Raw genomic sequence first — 19995 nt, forward strand, 5'->3', positions numbered from 1 at the left:
TGTAATTTAATATTTCCTTCCTTTCTGTCTTACAGGATTGTTTGAGGATAACGCTGTAGCTCCATCATGCACAAGGACTCACCTCGTTAACTCTTTATCCCCCACACACACAGAAATGGTCCCTGGATCAGTGATTAGACTTTGCAGTGGTTTGATTTTTGCAGAAGATGTAACTTTGTTTTATTTATAAGCTCATAATGAATACATTACAGAACCAGTGATGAAAACAATAGTTAAAAATAGTATTTTTCGTATTGATAAAGCATTTTGTTCTCTTTTTCAAGCTTCATACAGTGAACTTTTTAGACTTTAATTAAGAGTTTTAGTAAAGGAGATATTCATACACAGTCATCCCCTAGCTCCAGTCATGAAGTGAATTCATGATGTTATTGTCAAAGCTAGCAGGTGTTTGTTTTCCTGAACACTTTCTCTGTCTTCCATTGTTCAGACAATCAGTGTTTATTTGATGCTGTGCTGATAGAGTTTTATAGATGATATTGCACACTTGACATGCATGTCTTCATGGTGTTTTTTTGTGAGTTTGAAACATTTACATTGTGTTGTATAACATTTTGGTCAATTTAATTTTTTTAATAAAATTGATCTTTTTCCAGTGTTCTCTGAAAGACATACTGTATTTACTGTTTTGTTTTTTAATAAAAGCATTTTCATTTGCATACTGAAAATAGTTAAAGTTTACAACATAACTGCCTTTTTATTCTTTATGGTGGCAAAAACGAGCTTGGTGACAGAGGATGCAGTGTAGTAATTTGGGCATGTTGTCTTTAAATGAGTTTGACATATCAATAAATAATGGAAGATCCTTACAAAAATATGCATGTTTATTATGCTTTATGTATTTATTTGTTCGTTCATTCATTCATTAATTTATAATTTCTGTTTTTATTCCTAGGGTTCAAATGGTAGAGAGTGGTAAATCACAGAAACACAAATGTGAACAATTTTAACTTTAAAACACAATGTAATATACAATGTAAATTTTAGAAGCACGTCATTTGATTAGTAAATATATTTGTCTTTGGTCAAAAAAAAAATATACAAATCTTAAAAATGTGTCTTATATTTAATGAGAGGAATCTATCTGTTGGATACAACTGCGACTGCTGGGCATGTGCACATCAATATTGCCCAATTTTTGTCAAGCTGAACAACGGAGGAAGGTGAAGACGTTAATAAAACAGAATCTAATAAGTAGCAAGCTTAAACTATTGTTAACCGAATCTATCCCTTCAGCCGAAAAACGAAAGACATCTGTCATACATGGATAAGGAAGTGTGTCGCTGCTGCTCAGCTTTGATGTCATTGGCTATGAATTTTCAGGACAGTCTGTGGTTGGACTATCTTTTAACCCATATTAAACAGCGCATCATGTTAAAAAGTATGTTTTGCTCCTATCATCACATTAGTAATATATTAAGTCAACAATGAAGTGTTGCTATCTTGAGAAAAATGACATCTTTAGCGAGATCCTAATCCTAACCCTAAGCATAACTTCAATGAACTACAAAAACAGCCCCCTAGTGTTGCCTTTGCATAGATAGAACGACGGAGGCTTGTGGGTAATGTAGTTTAAAACTTTTTATTAACGAAACTAAATAAATTATTTATTTTAAGGTAAACTGGATATCTAAATATGTTTATTGTGCAAACCTCTATGATATATTTGAGAGGCAGGCTGAAATGTGGTATTTTACAGTGAGCAATATTTAAAATGCTTTTATGCCAGCTTTCCACTTATTTCTGAAAACTGAGCTCAACATTATTTTATCAGCATAGCATAAGTAATAATCCTGCCCATTTTCTCTTTGATATGTTAATTGGACTCTGATTTACAGCCATTTGAAATGTACAGTTTTGGGCTCTTCCGGGGGGTGCTACTGGGCCCCTGGGGGTAGAAGGGCAGTAAAACCTACATATATGTATTCTCCTCATCATTAACAACAAACTGAGCTGAGTCACATTTATATCTGACAGTTTTCACAGTCCTCTGTTTTCTATTCTATTCATCATGACTATTATACCTTTTGACAGGACATTGTGAGGCCATCTGATGAAACATGGAAAAATTATAAAGAAATGATTTAATAATGAAAATAATAGATTATTTCTTTGATTTTTGAAGTAAATGGCAAGAAATATAATGGATGAACCTGCAACAACTTGCCATTATCTATTCCCCACTGTAAAGCAGTAATCAAGGACAATGTATACACATTGTGATACTTCACTATTACACAAGGACAAATTCATGCAGTGCTAAGAATATTAATTTATATATATATATATATATATATATATATATATATATATATATATATATATATATATATATATATATATATATATATATATATATATTAGCATTATATATAACTAATTAGCCGAAATCAGTGTAAAAATGTCCTCCTCACCCCCGTATCTTGCTCCTCAGGTGCTGGACATCAGTAATGTGCGTGCTCTTGGTTTGAATGCAGTACAAGATCCACGTTGATCATTCCTGCTACATTCTCAGTTATCCGTCAAGTGCTTTTAACAATAAAGCCCATGGCACCATCTTGTAATGCAGAATAATTAATCTTGTAACTCCCTGTATTTCACAAAAAATGTGCATATTTGTTACTAAAATATAAAAAAATTACTTTCTGGTGTACTGATGTCCCAGATGTTATTAATCCGATCAAAAATGTTCATGTCTTAAATAAAAAAGTAATACCAATAATTAATATGTCGTTTTTCCAAGTCTAAAATAAACACATATGAGCCTACCTAGTAAAATGATGTATTTACCAAGAATCTTCAGAACACAATATTCACCATTTTCATTTTATTGAAGCATAGACTATAAAGTTGATAAAGTAGCATCAAGACAAATAAGATTCAATGAAAATAATTATCATCAAAAATACATTAACCTCATATATAAATCAGTTCACACAGATGAGTGATGAAATGTCCTTAAAAGTCACACAGTCCCATCCAGTCAACTGTGATATACAGATCATGTGATACATATAAGACATGTGATACTGTTTCAGAAAATAATGATTCCCATCATCACATCTAAACTGGTTTCATCTCCCCATCGTGACCTTCTTCTCTCGTGTCTGGAAACAGTTTGTGGTTGATATCCAGCACTGATGAGGTGTAGCTTGTTCTCAGCCAGAGGATCTCTCAGTCCTAAGATCCCAGACCTGGTCAAAGTGAAACAAACAATGCAGAAGAAGTTGTTTAATGGACAGAGAGCGCAGCTTATGTTCTGTGTGGTTTTAGCAGTGTGAGCAACTATGACCCTTGTAGTACTGTACACTTACCATTCTTCAAGCTGTTTTAAGATCTTTTGAGAAGCTTTTCTCTGAAGACAATTTACCACATCCTCTTCTTTCACTCCTTTCAAGAGCATCACTTGGTCAAAACCCCTCATTTGGCTGATGAGATCATCTGTACAAATAAAAATACTGCAATAAATATGTCATTCTGCAAGAATTAAGAAAAAGTTACAGAAGCAAAGGTCTTGCTCATGAGACATTAGCATGTGTAGTTCTCAGAGACTCTAGAATTCATCTGTTGTTGCAGTAAATGTGTTTTTTTCCTCTAGAATCTTTCTCCAAAGTTCCTGACTTCTCTCACAAATGTGTTTTAGTCTGTGCAGTGTAATGCCTGGCTTCAAACCAATCAACTATCAATTCACAATTAATAACATAACATTTACAAAACAATGAAATAATGTCAATTGGTGTTTATATCAACTAAACCAATTTCATGACACTTGTCTGCTAATAAAACAGGTGGTGTGTTTTTAAAAACATAATATTAAAAATGTCCAGTCACACTTTGCTAACATGCTGTAATTGTAATAGTATAAAACGAAATCAAGGCTGACATGACCAGTTCTGTGAGAGATCATCATAAAATGTTGTATAACATTGCTTCAACACACACATACCAGAGGACTTCTGTTTGTTTGAGCACAAGATGGCCATCTTCATTCCTCATCCTGAGCAAATCATATCCTTGGTCTTCCTTCTCTTCTGTGAAACAAGATAATCTCTACTTACTCTCTGTGCAATTAATATTGCTCATTAAACATAATTAAGTTAATTTAAAGTAAGATTCAGACCAGAGCATTTTTGGAGTAAACAAATGTACCTGGGAAGAGCTGATCATGGCAAGATTCGCTGAGACTCAGTAATAGCTCTTTTAGGTTTTAGGAAGGTTTGTGAGGGTTGGCTCTTAAAATAGCTGTTGAGCTCGATATTTTAGACCTGAAAAAGAAGAACAGCATTATCTGGAAAAAATCCTGTAAGACAGAAGGAAGGACATATTATTAATTACGTGCAGCTTGTACATTACACCTCTGTAAAGATGCTGTATAATTAAATGTTAAATGAATCCATTATTGAAAGCAAGTAATTAATAACAAGCTATAGTCATATGAATTCTTTTGATAGTGTCAGATGAGACCGTCCTGGGGCTTGTACAATATCATACAAGTGTTAAACTGGATTATTAAGACTGTGATGTGTTTAGGGATCATTTTTAAGACTTTGACCCTGTCCAGATACCCACACTTGCAGTCTTGGCCACTTGAGAGTGTGTGTACATGACAGTGTGTGAACGAGACTGTCCCCGGTCTTAATAATGCCAAAGCACAGCGTCCTTAACACACACTAAACCTCTCCAATACTGCTCCGGAGCACTATACAAAGCTTAGTGTATCCCATCATGCATCATGTTTTGGAATAAATCGTCAGACTTTTTGCCGAGATCTCACAAGAGGTCATGGAAAGCTGTCCAATGTACAGTATGTGAAATATTGATAATTAGATATTAAAAATCTCTTTAAACACATAAGTGTCCCATAAGGCAGTGGCTCCCAATCCTGGTCCTGGAGAACCCCAACACTGCACATTTGAGATGTCTCCCTGATCAAACACACCTGATTCAACTCATCAGCTCATCCGTGAAGACTCCAAGGCAGATAAGAGAGACACCAAAACCGTGCAGTGCTGGGGTTCTCCAGGATCAGGATTGGGAAACACAGTCATCAGGTCATGAAAAGTTCGACACACACTCGTGGTCATCATGCTCACTCGAACACTAGGCCAAATACAGGAAAGACTTCAAATAAGTAATCAAGTGGTCAAGTGAAAAGATGGCAAGTGTGGGTATTTGGACAGTGCAACAGTTTAAGAAACAACAAATGCTGTACAAATTATAACAGCAGGAATTTTTGATAAAAGAGACAAACTATCACAGACTTACTGCTGCAAATATCTGCCTCCGCAGCTTTCTGTCTTCTCCATTTCTGAAGGAATCCCTCTCCAGAAACACCACGGATCGAAGGTCTATGGCACGTCACGTGACAGATAGAGTTTAATCACACTAATTAGCAGCTGTGTTCATTTATTTAAACGCAATGAAACTCAAAGACAGCCGCGGATGACCGATATAATACAGCGATTAAACATATGGCACTAATCTGATTAATAAAGAAGACAGAATACATTTGATAAAAGGCATTAAAAGAGCGTATGGAGGACTACTCACCCAAACTGTGGAACTGATAGCAAGTATCGCGCGATGTGTGCTGAATGAGACTTCTTGAACGTGATTTCATAGCGATAAACATCTCATGTCCTCGTGTCGAATTCTGACGCCAAAAGTTTCCCACTGAAAGCAATGAAGGTCGTAGTGCTTCGATAGTCGACGCCGAGAGGCACATTTGGCGTCATAAAAGTGACGCTAGGGGCGCTTGACCATGCTTCGGTTTTTGACGCCTTTGGAGTGAGAATGGGTTGTCATCCCATATATGAAAAACCTGCGAGTCACATTCCTGTTAATTTGTGTACAGTAGCCTTGTTGAAAAGTTTGGGTGAGTAAGGGCAAGACGTTCTGTAGATGGTGATATTGCTTCTTTTGTAGCAGAAATAAACTGCTGCAGAAAAAGTTAGGCACCATGTGAAATGTAACAAGTAATTTCATTAATCATCTCAAATGTAGTGGAATAAAGCGTATTTTATATACTTGTTCAAAAATGTATTCAGTAACTAGTTTTCTCAAATAATTTACACCACTGCACCATGGTTGCATGACTACATTGTCACAATCACTAAGCTTCCAAAAAAAAAAAAAAGAAAGAAAATTACACAGAAAATTCCCTAAAAGTTTGAGTTAAAATAGTTTCTAAATAACATTATTATAAACACAATGAGGCTGTAAAAGCGTTCTGGTGAGTAGATGTATTTACCGATTCAGTGTGATGACATTTATTGATCCTGACAACCTCTTTAGTGCCATTTAGCCACCTACCCTTTTCAAGTAAAAGCTTTAAAAAAAAAAAACACACACACAAGGGGGTATTACTGATGTATTTTATGTCATAGAAAAAAACAAGAAAATATACTGAGCTTGTTAACCACAGACCTAACAACCAGGCATTTAATTATTCAAAAAAACCATTGACTTCAGGACGATGAAGTTGGAAGTGCTAAAATATGAACTAATTTCTGGGTTTTGGCATTAAAAAAATAAATAATAATTCATCAACCCTGCAGCACTCTACACCTGAATCAGATTTACACACATTATCAATCCTCATATATCGTTTTGGTTAGAATAATTTGAGCAGTATTTAATTGGATGGAGTAATCTGGGCAAATGCACAATGTTCTTCTTCAATCCTCTGTTTACTTAAACTTATCTTTTTGTACCAAAAATGTTAGTGGAGTGTCTTATTATTCTCTTTTTAAATGTACCTCTCTTCCATTTTCCATCCTCCCTCCCATTTTCTCTGTCTCTGTAGGGTGGTATGATTGCTCTTCTGTTGTCCATCCTGTGCTTGGTGTTGATCCTGTACACTCGTAGACGCTGGTGTAAACGTCGCCGTGTACCTCAGCCTCAAAAGAGCGCTAGTGCTGAAGCAGCCAATGAGATTCACTACATCCCCTCTGTGCTGATGGGTGGACAGGCCCGGGAAAGTTTGAGAAATTCGCGCGGGCAGGGTCACAATTCAAGTGGCACCCTCAGCATCCGTGAGACTCCGATCCTGGATGGGTATGAGTATGACATTACAGACCTACGCCACCACCTGCAGCGGGAGTGCATGAATGGGGGTGAGGACTTCACCAGTCAGGTGACACGTACGCTGGACTCACTTCAAGGGTGCAATGACAAAGCTGGCATGGATCTCACTCCAGGTATGTGAGCCCACAGCACAAAAGGATAATTCACCAAAAAATAAATATATTAATTAATTAATTATTATAGTAATAATAATAATAACACAATAAACTGTAATATATTTTCTCACCATAATGTTCTTTCAAATGTGTGATTATGCACTGGCTGTTGTTTTCAATGTAAATTCATTCACCAGTGAGGTAAATCTTCACCAGTGATTTATTCAGATTGATTATATTTCATTAGATGACACACTAGTGTTTGAAAGATGTTTTATTTATTTTTGAGTCTTTATTTGGTCAAAAATGCAGTGAAGCATTTATACTGTAAAATATTATTATTTAAAATAATTATATATATATATATAAATATATATATATATATATATATATATATATATATATATATATATAGACGGTTTCAACGGCATCAACATAAACAAACGTTAATGCGCGTGAGTGCTTTTGTGGACCTAACTTAACTTCCGGTAGACTCCAAATAGAATCAATAACAACAGCCAAGTCCCTCTAGAGTAGATATTTTTTGATAACAAACAAAATATGTTTGCTGCGTGGATCAGGCGGACTTAATGAAAATGCAAATTCATTCTTTGCCAGCAGGAGATGTTTTAAAGCATAGACATAAAGCGAGAGAAATTGGTTTCCCCAGTAACATATGTAAACGAAGCAGAGCTGGTACGCTCACACGCGGCTCTATCAGGCATATAACATGCAAGCCCTCCTTCAGAAATACAGCGATATATAAACACCTGTGCCTCGCTTTGCTATTTAAACATAAATGTAAGTAATTATTATTATTATTAAACGTGCAGTACGTTACGTAATGTTACGTTACTCGTGTTTGTTTAACGAAGCCTTTTTAAAAATCGATCAGTTTTAAAATTGTGGCGAGTCTCCAAAAATAAATAATATATATATATATATACCTTTTTTCTTTTTTTATTATTTATAATAAAAAATAATATTGTTAATATATAATAATTATATATTTATAATACTTTTGATTTTAATTTTTATACTTATTTTTGTGAAGAAAAAGCTGCATTTTCAGCAGCTTTTATTCCAGTCTTCAGTGTCACATGAGTCATTCTTATATGCTGATTGCTCAAGAAACATTAATATAAATTTTTTAAACATCTGTGCTGATCAATATGTTTGTGGAAACCATGATAGATGTTTTTATTTTATTTTATAGAAAGTTCAAAAGAATAGCATTTATCTGAAATAGAAATATTTTGTAACATTATGCATGTCTTTATTGTTACATACTGAATAAAGTTATTGATTTAGTTATTCATCATATTTCATTAGAAAATCTCAATATGCTTTAATAAATCATTCACATGAGCATTCATGGCTTAGTAAACTGGATCACCCGATTCACTGAAATTACTTGTGGACATGCCAAATGGATGTCATGATTTTCAATAACATCATAGGAAATTATCTTTCAAGTTTTTTCTCAGACAATGCTATGGCTTCAGAGGACTTGGAATATATCACACAAGTATATAAACCACTTTCATAATAACTCTTATGGTGCTTTTATATCCTCTTGAATACTTCAGTGTCCGATTGTTGTAATTGCATGTAAAAGAACAACCAGCAAAGATCATCCTTTTGCTGTGTTATATGGATGTAAGAAAGCCATACAACTTTGGAATGACATGAGATGAAGAAAAGTTTTTGAGCGACATACCCTTTTAAACATGCCCAACTTATTTGGACTTTGAAATTGTCAATAAAACCTCAGACAGTAACCTTAATCATTTTAATAGCATTCTTTAATCATTCACTTAATTAATTCAGACTCCTAATTCAGTGTTTTGATTTAGTGCCTAATTTCTTGGTACTTGGTAACCAGGCCCTGAATGAAAAAGCGAATGAATATGATCAAAGCATGTTGAAGTACTTTCTACATTTCATTTAAATATTAATATAATGAAATAATAGCTATAATATATATATATATATATATATATATATATATATATATATATATATATATATATATATTATTTTTTTCCAATGTGTCATGTGCGTTGATTTATGCACAACGTGACACCAAATCTGTTTTTATTTCCACAAACCTGTGAGATTTAAATTGCATGTGCTAAGCTCATCATTTGCACATTGCCGGCCCTGAAAATATTTATTTCACCTCGAGAGCTCAGGAGTCAGCAGCAGAGCTCGCCTTTTCGATATGTGGCTGCGAGTGAAAAAGCCTGGGTTAAATGCGAGCTCTAAAAATTGGATAAAGCCTATATCAAAACAGCTGCAGAGAGGAAAGCAACATGACATATTCATTTATTTAGCTAGCTAAAGCCATTTTTCCCAGAATAATATCAAAGTAATAACGCTATATATTCCTGCTAAGCAAAACTGCTTATTTGGCCGTGGGCTAACAGCACCCATGGCACCCATTTAGGCTCTGCTATAGTCAAGAATAGAGGCAAGTCACATAACCAGACCTGAGTCTGTGCCAGATTGGCCTTGTATATTGGACACACAGAATTTGGAATGGCCGGCCCTTATCAAATGTGAAATGATGTTGATGTTTGCCTTGAAGAGTAGCCCATTATAAAGACCCCTAAAAAGCTTTTCAGGAAAGGAGCGATGCAATGCTGTCACAGTAATTTGCCTAATACAATAAAAACCCTGCAGTGCCAGTTGTCTTTGTTGTGCAATTTACTCATTATGAAGGGGCATACTAACTACAGGGGATGGCGATATTGCATAATGGTGAATGACGGAATGTCATATCCTGAATCACTGGGCTGTGAAGGCTCTTAGTTAACATAACCCTGAAAATACTTCACATAGACCACTTAGTGTTGCCCCTCTGAATGAAATGCGTTTACATAAAATTGTCTCCACATGTCCTTGGTGGACTGTTATTTGCCAATCATCTGTCTGCCTCTCTTTATTCCTAATTGTAACCTTTTTCCATCAGGAAACGATAGTACGAAACTGTCCCTAATGAGCAAGTACAAGGATAACATCATAGCTACCAGTCCTGTCAACAGCAACCACCAGCAAAACACGCTCCTCCCACACAACACCTCCACCAACCAGCGCAAGCGTCTGTCCAGCAAAATGCACGGTGAGTCTGGGTATCAGGGGTGAAACTATTCCTGTAACCGGATTGCCATCCACGGTTCGGAATGTTGTTGTTGTTCTGTTCTTTTATGTCATGTCATTAATTTCAGTGTACTAAACTAGCTGATTAGCCTGCTAGCTTAGCCTTTATATAATTCAAGTCACTTATATTACACATAATTGCAGCAATCTTTATTGCAATTACACTACCATTTTTGTAAAAATACAGTAAAACAATCAAAAAGGACCAGTAAACCAAATTCTGTAATATAGTGAAATATCTTTGATGAAAACCTACAGAGCACGCAGAATTTATTTGAAATAGATTGTTTTGTAATATAAATATCTGTACTGTCACTTTTGCATTTTCAGACATTCTTGAAGAACAAAATTATTAATTTCTTAAAAAAAAAAAAATAATAAAATAAATAAATATTGCATTGCACCCAAACCTTGGAATTGTATTATATGTTTAGACATCATACACAGACACACACATTTAAATTTTTGTGGTTATTGGCATTAATCCAACTGCACATAAACCGTGACCACAGAACCATAATAAAGACCGAACTGTGAGAAATCTGAGCCATTACACCCGAGCTGAATATCCCCTTTTATCTACACAGATCTCATTCCAACCACGTCTATCCCTGTAATCATAACAGCACACAAATATTTGTCTTCCACTCTCTTTGCTATCTTATTGCTGGTTTGATCAGTCCACCAAAAACTATAATTTGATGAGGTGTTCATATGCTTTCATGATGTGCTTTTGATATTGGTTGTTGGTGGTGGTTTTTAGGGAAACATGCCTATAGATATCTTCTATAAAAGACAAATTCCTTTCTCTTAGATTTATTTTGACCACTAATAGCAGATGTCCAGTGTTTTCCTTGACTCTCTGCTCATGCTTTAATGCTTCATTACCTCAGTCCAGCAGACGTACGGTCTCTCTCTGACCTTCAGACCAGCATTTTTTAATACCCAATGCACTTGGATTGTGCATTTACTGCATATGAATATAAAAATGTAAAGGTGCAGTCAGGAATTTTTGTCTCATTAAAAAGCTTTACAGAAATGTGTGTGCATATATATATATATATATATATATATATATATATATATATATATATATATATATATATATATATATATATATATATATATATATATATATATATATATATATATACACACATATATATATATATATATATATATATATATATATATGTATGTGTGTGTGTGTGTGGGTGTGTGTGCGTGTGTGTGTGTGTGTATTTTGGAATAGGGAACACGTATATCACTAAGATTTTTTCCTTAACAAACTCCCAATTTGCTGCTTATTAATATTTAAATTAAATTAAATTTATGCATTTAGCAGACACTTTTATCCAAAGCGACTTACAGTGCATTCAGGCTATCAATTTTTACATATCATGTGTTCCCGGGGAATCAAACCCCCAACCTTGCGCTTGCTTGCTTACTAGCGCAGTGCTCTACCAGTTGAGCTACAGGAACACAATAATAATAGTATAATAATAATTATATAAAATAATAAATATTAATAATATTTAATAAGGTAGTTGTTAAATTTAGGTATAGGGTGGATTAAGGGGTTCTAAAATATGGTCATGCAGAATAAGGGATTAATATGTGCTTTATAAGTACTATTAAACAGCCAATATACTAGTAATACTGTATGCATGCTAATAAGCAAATCATTAATAGTTCAAATTGGGTCCTTTAAAATAAAGTTTTACCAATATTTTTGTAGAAACTGTGTTGCATTTTTTATTTAAGATTCTTCAATGTAAAAAAAAAAAAAAAAAAAAAAAAAAAAGAGATAGAGAGAGAGTTTTTGTAACATTATCAATGTCCCTATCTCACTGTTTATCAATTTAATGCATCTTTGCTGATTAAAATTATTAATTTCCTTCAAAAATCAAGAATGGCATATCTGTCAACACAACACAAAACATACTGTCTGCTTCTGTGTATAGTTGCTCTTTAAGTAATAGCAGTATTGTTAACTGAGACTTCTTTTTTCTTTTTCTTTTAACACTGCCATAGATTTGTGGGTGTACAGACTATTATGAAAAAATAATCTTCTAAATATCTCAACTTTTTTAATCGTTATATATGTAGGCGGATTGTATATTGCCAATCCACTAATTCCACCATGCATGATTTTGTCTCTAAGGGTTTGAATCTGACTTTGGGTTACTGGCCTCTTGAAGTTCTCTCTGACAACTCCAAAATAGCAACTCCAGATTTCCATAGCTTTTCATATTCATACTGATATTGCCATGTTTAAATTATTATTTTGATTATTCATTTTGTGATGCAGACAAAATGTCTGTTCCCTTAGAGAAGGTTCCTCTTGTCTGTCTTTTCTCTAATGAACCTTGTATCACTGTTCATGAGCGAGCTCTCAGAGCAATCCATGAACATGAAAGCAATATTTAGACACCCGTTCACATCCCTGGAGGACAACGTGTGTGAGTGCACAGATTCTCTCAAGTTCTTCTTCTTTTTTCCTTTTTTTCTCAGTCACACCTACCTCTGTCACCTCATCTATTTATAATCCTCATTTCTCATTAGACAAATTAAAACTGTTGCTCTCTGCATTTGACGTTTTTCTGCTATCTCTAGGTCAACGGTATAAGCATAGGTGTTCGTACTTCACCTTTACTCATCATTCTGTTGTAACTGATTCCAAGACCTTGCAAATGATTGAGTTCTACCACCCTGATTGTCTGTACAAAATAACTTTTTTGTTGTAGGAGACATGTGCACCTGCACTGCATGCCGAGAAGCTGTTGGTGCTCTGTGTTGAATATTTAAACAAGCTCATCTTTTATTCCCCTCCATGGGTCTTTGCACCTTTGGCCCCTGCCTAATTGTGGAGGCTAGCGCACAATCCTCACCTGCTCTGCGAGGTTTACGGCTAATTCCTTTGAAGGTGCTTCTTTTGTTCTCATTTGTTACGAAGACGCATTGGTATGCTGGCGTGTGTCATTTCAAAATGGTTGTTAGCGTTTGAAGTCTTAAATGCCAGGTGTTTCATCAGCTTTTTGTTAGATTTTTTTATTTTATAATCAAGCCATTTTTACTGTTGTGCTCTTAAGGCATTTCAAAACAAAAGGGTCGAATTCAATAAACTGTTGCATGGTATTTAAGCACAAAAGCCTATTAATCCAGTCTATTAATCCAGCTTTCAGTTTAACCAGGCACTAAATGCATTTAAATATAAAAATATCTATATTGGCAGTCAAATTTTGGAACAACGAAGCTTGAAAACAGTTGTCTAGTATTTAAAAGTTTTAGTGTAAAAAAAAAAAAAAAAAAGAGTTGAATGAATAAATAAATAAATAAATAAAATAAAAAATAGATTTCACAATAAAGAAAGAAATTATTATTTTTATTCATTGGAATAAATAACATTTTAAAATATATTTAAATAGAAAACAGTTATTTTAGACTGTAATACTATTTAACAATGTTTTATCACTTGGTGACCACTAGTGTTTCTTTAGTGTAAACACATTTTTTATTTTGATCGTGGTAACAGTTGTCCGTAAAAAATAAGAATATTTATAATTATATAAGCATAATGTTACCTTATTTTCATAATAATTTTTTCTAAATAGGGTTGCAAAAGCACAGCGCATAAAAATAAACTCCGTAATTCCAAAAATGTTTACTGTAAAATAATTTTGACAGCGTAGATGTTTTAAGAAGACATTTTGAGGACAAGTGGCTTTTCAAATAGTTTTTGTTATTTTTTCATCCATCGTTACACTTTCATTTATGAAACATTTGATTTGTTATTCAATATCACTGTAATGCGGTGATGTGCTAAAATAATAATAATTACTTTCAGAGCTGTGCTCTTTTAAGACTTTTGATTTCACTGCAGGGCCAAACAACTCCTGCTGTTCTCATGACCCGCCTGTGTCTTGTTTGCATCACAGCTTTGAATATTTCATGTGTTGTTTGTGGCGGCATGAAATGATATTGTAAAAATAAGCATTGTTTGGTTCATTCCATACAGATGGCTCATGTATAAATTATAATTGTTTGATTCACTTCTGTACCAGAGAAGATGTTTCTAATGGATAGCCACACTGTTGTGTGAATATGGAGTAACTCAAACATTATTTCTCATCATCACGAGTCGGTCTAATCTACGGGTCAGTGCGCTCATGCATCTCTTCTTCACGCGCTGCATAATGAAAGCATTTGTCTAGCTCTGATGCGTAAATTGTGTCTTTTGTGCACAGCGAAAAAAGAGCCCAAGGAAGTGTGCATTTGTTATCTCTGTCACACTCCTTACCTCCTGTTCTTTACTTATATTTACCCAATACTCTTCTGAGAGGAGAATCACATCTCACAGAACGACAGTTACTGTATGGGTACTGGCTTATTCTCTGTATGTCACATTGTTATTATACGGTTTCTAATGTGTTTTATATATAATTTATTTAAGTGCATTGTAAACCTTTTTACAGTATAAGATTTTTTGTGTCAAAACAGTATTATATTTATAATATTATGTAAATATTTCCCCCTGTTGTATTTTGAATTATGATTGTCTGTCATTCATTGCATCATTTAATTCCCATTTTTGTATATAAACAAATTTTGATTCATATCTAACATTTCTTTACATGGACTATTGTTCAAAAGTTTGGGGTCAGAATTTTTATATATACAGTATATATATATATAAATATATATATATATATATATATATATATATATATATATATATATATATATATATATATATATATATATATATATATATATATATATATATTTTTTTTTTTTTTTTCTTTCAAGAAAGTGCTACTTTTATTTAGCATTTTTTTTTTTATCCATAATAATAACAATACAATTAATAAATAGTACATAAAAAATTATTGGTGAGCATAAGTTACTTTTTTTCAGTAAAATTTCTTACTGTCCCCAAATTTTTGATTTTGAACTATAATGTATAATGCCTTAGCAATTCAAACTTAAATAGCACACCTTTTTTGCTGTGGTTTTGCTGCATTATCTGTAACATTTCCCCTCATTACAAGACTCAAATTGCTTTCCAATTTGATATTTCTAATGAATATGTTGTTTGTAGCTCTTTATAATTACTTTCTGTATTAATCAATAATGCTATTTAAGTAAACAAATGGATTGGTAATTACATACTCACACAAACAAACACAAAAAAAAAAAATCTGCTGTCACATTTGTTTAATTTCAAAACCTCGAAATGACATTGTGTTTGGAAATGTTCTTGTATGTCTTAGGTAAAATCATTATTTATTTATTTTTAAGAGACTTTTAAATAATCTAATATTTTATTGGATAATCAGTAATTAATGTTGATGGTTTTCATTTTGGGGATTAGCTTAATTTCTGTCTACACTGTTTAAGGTTATTATTTTTCATGCAGATTGACTTGTAGGTTTGTCTAAAACCTTTATAGTGGGCCTACACATTTTCAGTTTGGTTTGATGAATTGGTTGATGGATGATTTTTATGTGAATTCTACAGCGGGTTCAACTTTCCTGAACCCGGATGGGGACTCTGGGACGGAGGCGGACAGTGAGCCGCAGCTGACCTTCTACACTGACCCAAACCGCAGCCGCCGTCGCAGTCGAGGTATGAGAAACGGTAACGTCAACACCGCGTGGGGCTCTGGGGGTAAGGAGGACTTCCACACCAACGCATGGTTTCAACCTGCACCGCCTGATTGTGGCCATTTGGTGTTCGTGTCACACTTTGTTCAGAAACCAAGCAAAGTGTTAGTTGTGAAATGGCTTGCCTTTCAACTATCTCACCGATTGAGGCATGTCGTTACGAGTGAGATTTGCCATTGGTTTGCCATTGCAGTTGAACACGGTGTTAAAACAACTTGCCGGAAAGCATAAATGCTTAACTTATTTATTTATTTATTTATTTATTTTCACTGTCCTCCAAATTGGACTGAGGGTCCCTGAGCAATTTTTGATTTTGTTAAGTGAATTCTTCAGAGCCTCTTTGAAGACTACATGGACCTTCTCTGAAACAAATGATGACTAAATGCACGCTTACAAGTATTTAAGCACTTTAAGCTTAGCAGCTTCATCTGTAGACCACTATTCAACATTAAGCACGGTAAATGTGTGTATGTTAAGCCCTAAGAGAGCGAGTGACAAACCGGTTGGACAGTACTGTCAGACACTAATGGCTAGAGTCTGCCTAAAACTCTTATATTGTCCCCTGAGGAGCGCTGCATTGTGTTCTGAAGAGTCCAGACTGAATGCAAAGCTCCCTAAACTCTTGAGGAGCTGCCACTTGAAAGGCAACTAACAGACAATCACTTTGCTTTAATACTTTCTCCCTCTAATTAACAAACGCTTAAACCCTGTACTTGTCAAAAACACTACTAGTCAGCTGTAGCAACAACACCTTTAATTGGACTTAAGTTAATAATAGACATGGCTTGTCACATTTTTTCCCTAGATCGCTGCAGGAAACTTATGATTGGGTGAGAACAGTTTGATGATTTTGATAGACATGTTTGCACTTATTATAAAAATATTTTTATAATTTATAGATCTCTATATTATAATAATATATTATAAGTAGTAATGATTCAAAATAAAAGTAGAATATTACTTTTATTTTAAGTGCTACATTGATATAAACATATACATACTTACGCTTCTAACCCCTACCTAAATACTAAATGCTGTCATTTATCTCTTTATAATTGGAAAATTTGAGCTTTCGTAATACTTACAGAAAGGATGCAGGCCAGGGTACAAAAAGCCTGATTATATTGTTATCTAAAATGAATAATTTTAAAATCGTTTTGCTTTAATCAGTCTTTGAAAATGTGGTCCTCAGTAGAGGACCAAGTCCAGTATGTTTCACCTACAGTATAAGTCAGTGCATGACTGATGAATACTCAATAACATAAAAAACATAAAGCAGTTTTTAGATTTCAAGATCTGCCCACAGTCTTTCGTAGGCATTTGTATATGTATTTCTGGCAGATGCATGCAAATGTTTGAATCAATGCTTTCCATTTTCTTTTGATTATGTGTCTTTCATTTCTTCAAAAGTCAGCCTTATGGTTTCAGATAACATCCTTATCTAAGAAGATGATATTTTAAGTATCTAAGCTTTAATATTGTTCTTTTGTAGTTGACGTGCTGCAATGCTAAGCAATCACACGGATGTCATTTGTAACTCATTTTTCATATGCTGTATATAATCAGTCAAATATGTTGTTGTCGTTGTATTTGGACTTTTGTCATCATATACTGTATGTATCATCTAATTTCCTCTCATATGTATTTTGTTTCTGTTTCCTGTTGCTGCATGCTATTGTCCATGTTTATCCTGAGATGCTATTAACAGAGTTTTAAACGTCACTTGTGTTAATGAGCTACTGTAGATAACCAGACTGATCATAATGTTGTGTCCTCATACATTGTGAATGGATGTGTTTATGTCATCTTGTATGTTGATATAGTACAGTGTCTTGTGCCTTTATTTTACATGTAACAGATGTACAGGGCAGCACTACACCAAACCAGTATGGCTGTATTACAAAAGACGTGGTCAAAAACAACTCTTTTTCAGATTTGCCATTTGCAGTATTTAGAATAAAAGCAACAGGCTTCAAAAGGTAAAGCATTATCTCTCTGCTGCTCTATTTGTGCCAAAGCTGCCGCTGCTCCCAGAGTTTGGCTGGCTGGTTTGATCCAGTGCTCCTTTCATGGACCACCAACCCTGATGTGGGCTGTTTTTTAACTGCTTCCCTTGTGCCTTTCCAAGGTACACATAAAAAATGTGAACTTTCCAGTCTTATAGCATCTCTCTTTTATTGCTTTCTCTTTCTTTTTTCCCTAGGTTCCCCACGGAGCCCTATCAACAAGACCACCCTGACTTTGATCAGCGTGGTGAGTTGTCTGATCGGCCTGGTCTGCGCGTCTCACCTTTCCTGTAGCATCAACGTCAGAGTCATACTCCACGTTCCAGAGCACCTCATTGCAGACGGTAATCTCACCACCTGCTCTGCTTCCCGTCTGGCCCCTGAGCAGCAGGATTCCTCGGCCCCCCCGTCTATCCCTCACAATTTCTACTGTATTAAAGCAAATGCCATGCCGACTTTCGCTGTGTCTCTAGTGAAAAGCCAAACAGATGTGTGCTGAAAGCATCAAAGAACAATCGGAAGCGAATGCATAGCCTCTAGTTGAATTTCAAATCATGTACTGGGCTATACACCATGTTCTTGCACTGTACACTATGTACCATCTAGAGAATTAATTTTTAAAGAGTCTCAAATGAAAAACTAACGTTTAATTTTTTTAATTTTGACACAGAAGATTTTCAGACAATTTGACCTCATTTGGTGTTGCTGCTAGCTTTAGCATATTAGCTAATGTGAGATGATTTTATTATGAAAGATACTATAAAAATACATTAAAGGATGCAATATATTTGTAGATATAAAAATATTAGATTATAGGGTGCAACAAGGCACTGGAGCAAAAGGCACATTTGATTTTATTTCTCTCTAAACCATTAGAATGACACAAAAACTCATCTTTTCATTATGCACTTGGAAATTTGTCTGATCCTTGAAGTGATTGCGATCAGCAACACAAATTCGATTCTGCACTAATTTGATCTGATATTTAATGTTTTTTTTTTTATGTTATAAGTTAATGTATTAAATAAGAATTGTTAAAATAATCAAATATATTTTAAACCATTGTGGAGACATTGTTACTGATGATAAACATTTCCTCTATTAATGGGGCTATAAGTCAAGTTAGTTTATGTTAAATAATATGGGAACTCCTTTAAGCAGTGTAAGCAGTGTTTTTTTTTTTTTTTTATATGAAAATGTTCTCTCTTTTTAAAATGAATGTATTTTAATGATAGTGTATCTATCTTTTGAATAAAACAAAATAATTTTACTTATTCAAACAACCTTTAACCCTACAATTAATATATTTTTTAGGTAAAATACAACTATAAACAATCTAACAAAATACATAAAACATGTTCACTAAAACTAGAGTTTAAATAAAAATGTTGCTTCAAAAGTAAATGCACAGAGACTCGAATCAAAATGAATCTTTGAAAATCAGTATGTGAATCACTGAATCCGAACAGACTAATTCAACTAAGATTTTGAATGGGAGAAAAGACTATTGATTGATAAATCCCTTAGCCTGCTTGGCTGTGTGTGTGTGATGAGAAAATGTCTCAGGTTACGTATGTAACCATGGTTCCCTGAGTAGGGAACGAGACACTGCGTCCTGTAGGGGTTGCTATGGGGAAATGCCTCGTCGTAATCCATGTCTAAAGCATGCATTGAAAGACACCAACAACTCATTGGCCGGCAACAGCCCATGACGTCACTACAGGTGCGACTATAGTATAGGCACCAGGAGAACATGTCATCCACTTCTTTGTCTGAAGCTTGTGTCCAAAGCATGGCAAGAAGCTAGAGGACGTGGTGTCTCGTTCCCTACTCAGGGAACCATGGTTACATATCCTGAGATATTCCCTTTCAAGGGAACTTCGAACTGCATCCTCTAGGGCTCACTATAGGGAATAGTATACATCATGCTGAGGGGAGTGCAGGCCAGAACCATAATGAGCA

General features: G+C 34.4%; 1 protein-coding gene and 1 long non-coding RNA gene across 4 annotated transcripts in view; one reads left to right on the forward strand and one right to left on the reverse strand.

Annotated features, from left to right (window-relative positions):
- astn1 (astrotactin 1) overlaps window positions 1–19995 on the forward strand; it is a 205213-nt gene that overhangs the window by 54569 nt on the left and 130649 nt on the right. The window contains exons 3-6 of one of the 2 annotated variants that reach the window (XM_052618992.1): window positions 6824–7217; window positions 10174–10323; window positions 15882–16031; window positions 18231–18377. In XM_052618992.1, coding sequence (XP_052474952.1) covers window positions 6824–7217; window positions 10174–10323; window positions 15882–16031; window positions 18231–18377 — 841 coding nt within the window. The remainder of the gene's footprint in view (window positions 1–6823; window positions 7218–10173; window positions 10324–15881; window positions 16032–18230; window positions 18378–19995) is intronic. The other variant, XM_052618999.1, reaches the window with a different exon arrangement.
- Window positions 3096–5355, reverse strand: LOC128030948 (uncharacterized). Of its 2 annotated transcripts, XR_008188004.1 has the most exons (5): window positions 5284–5355; window positions 4168–4283; window positions 3965–4049; window positions 3333–3459; window positions 3096–3212 (listed from the first exon to the last, which is right to left on the reverse strand). It is a non-coding gene; the product is annotated as an uncharacterized LOC128030948 (long non-coding RNA). The 2 variants fall into 2 exon arrangements; XR_008188003.1 differs by lacking the exon at window positions 5284–5355 and having other exon boundaries at window positions 4168–4961.

Source organism: Carassius gibelio, chromosome A2 (assembly GCF_023724105.1).
Source record: "Carassius gibelio isolate Cgi1373 ecotype wild population from Czech Republic chromosome A2, carGib1.2-hapl.c, whole genome shotgun sequence".
NCBI classification, from domain to species: domain Eukaryota; kingdom Metazoa; phylum Chordata; class Actinopteri; order Cypriniformes; family Cyprinidae; genus Carassius; species Carassius gibelio.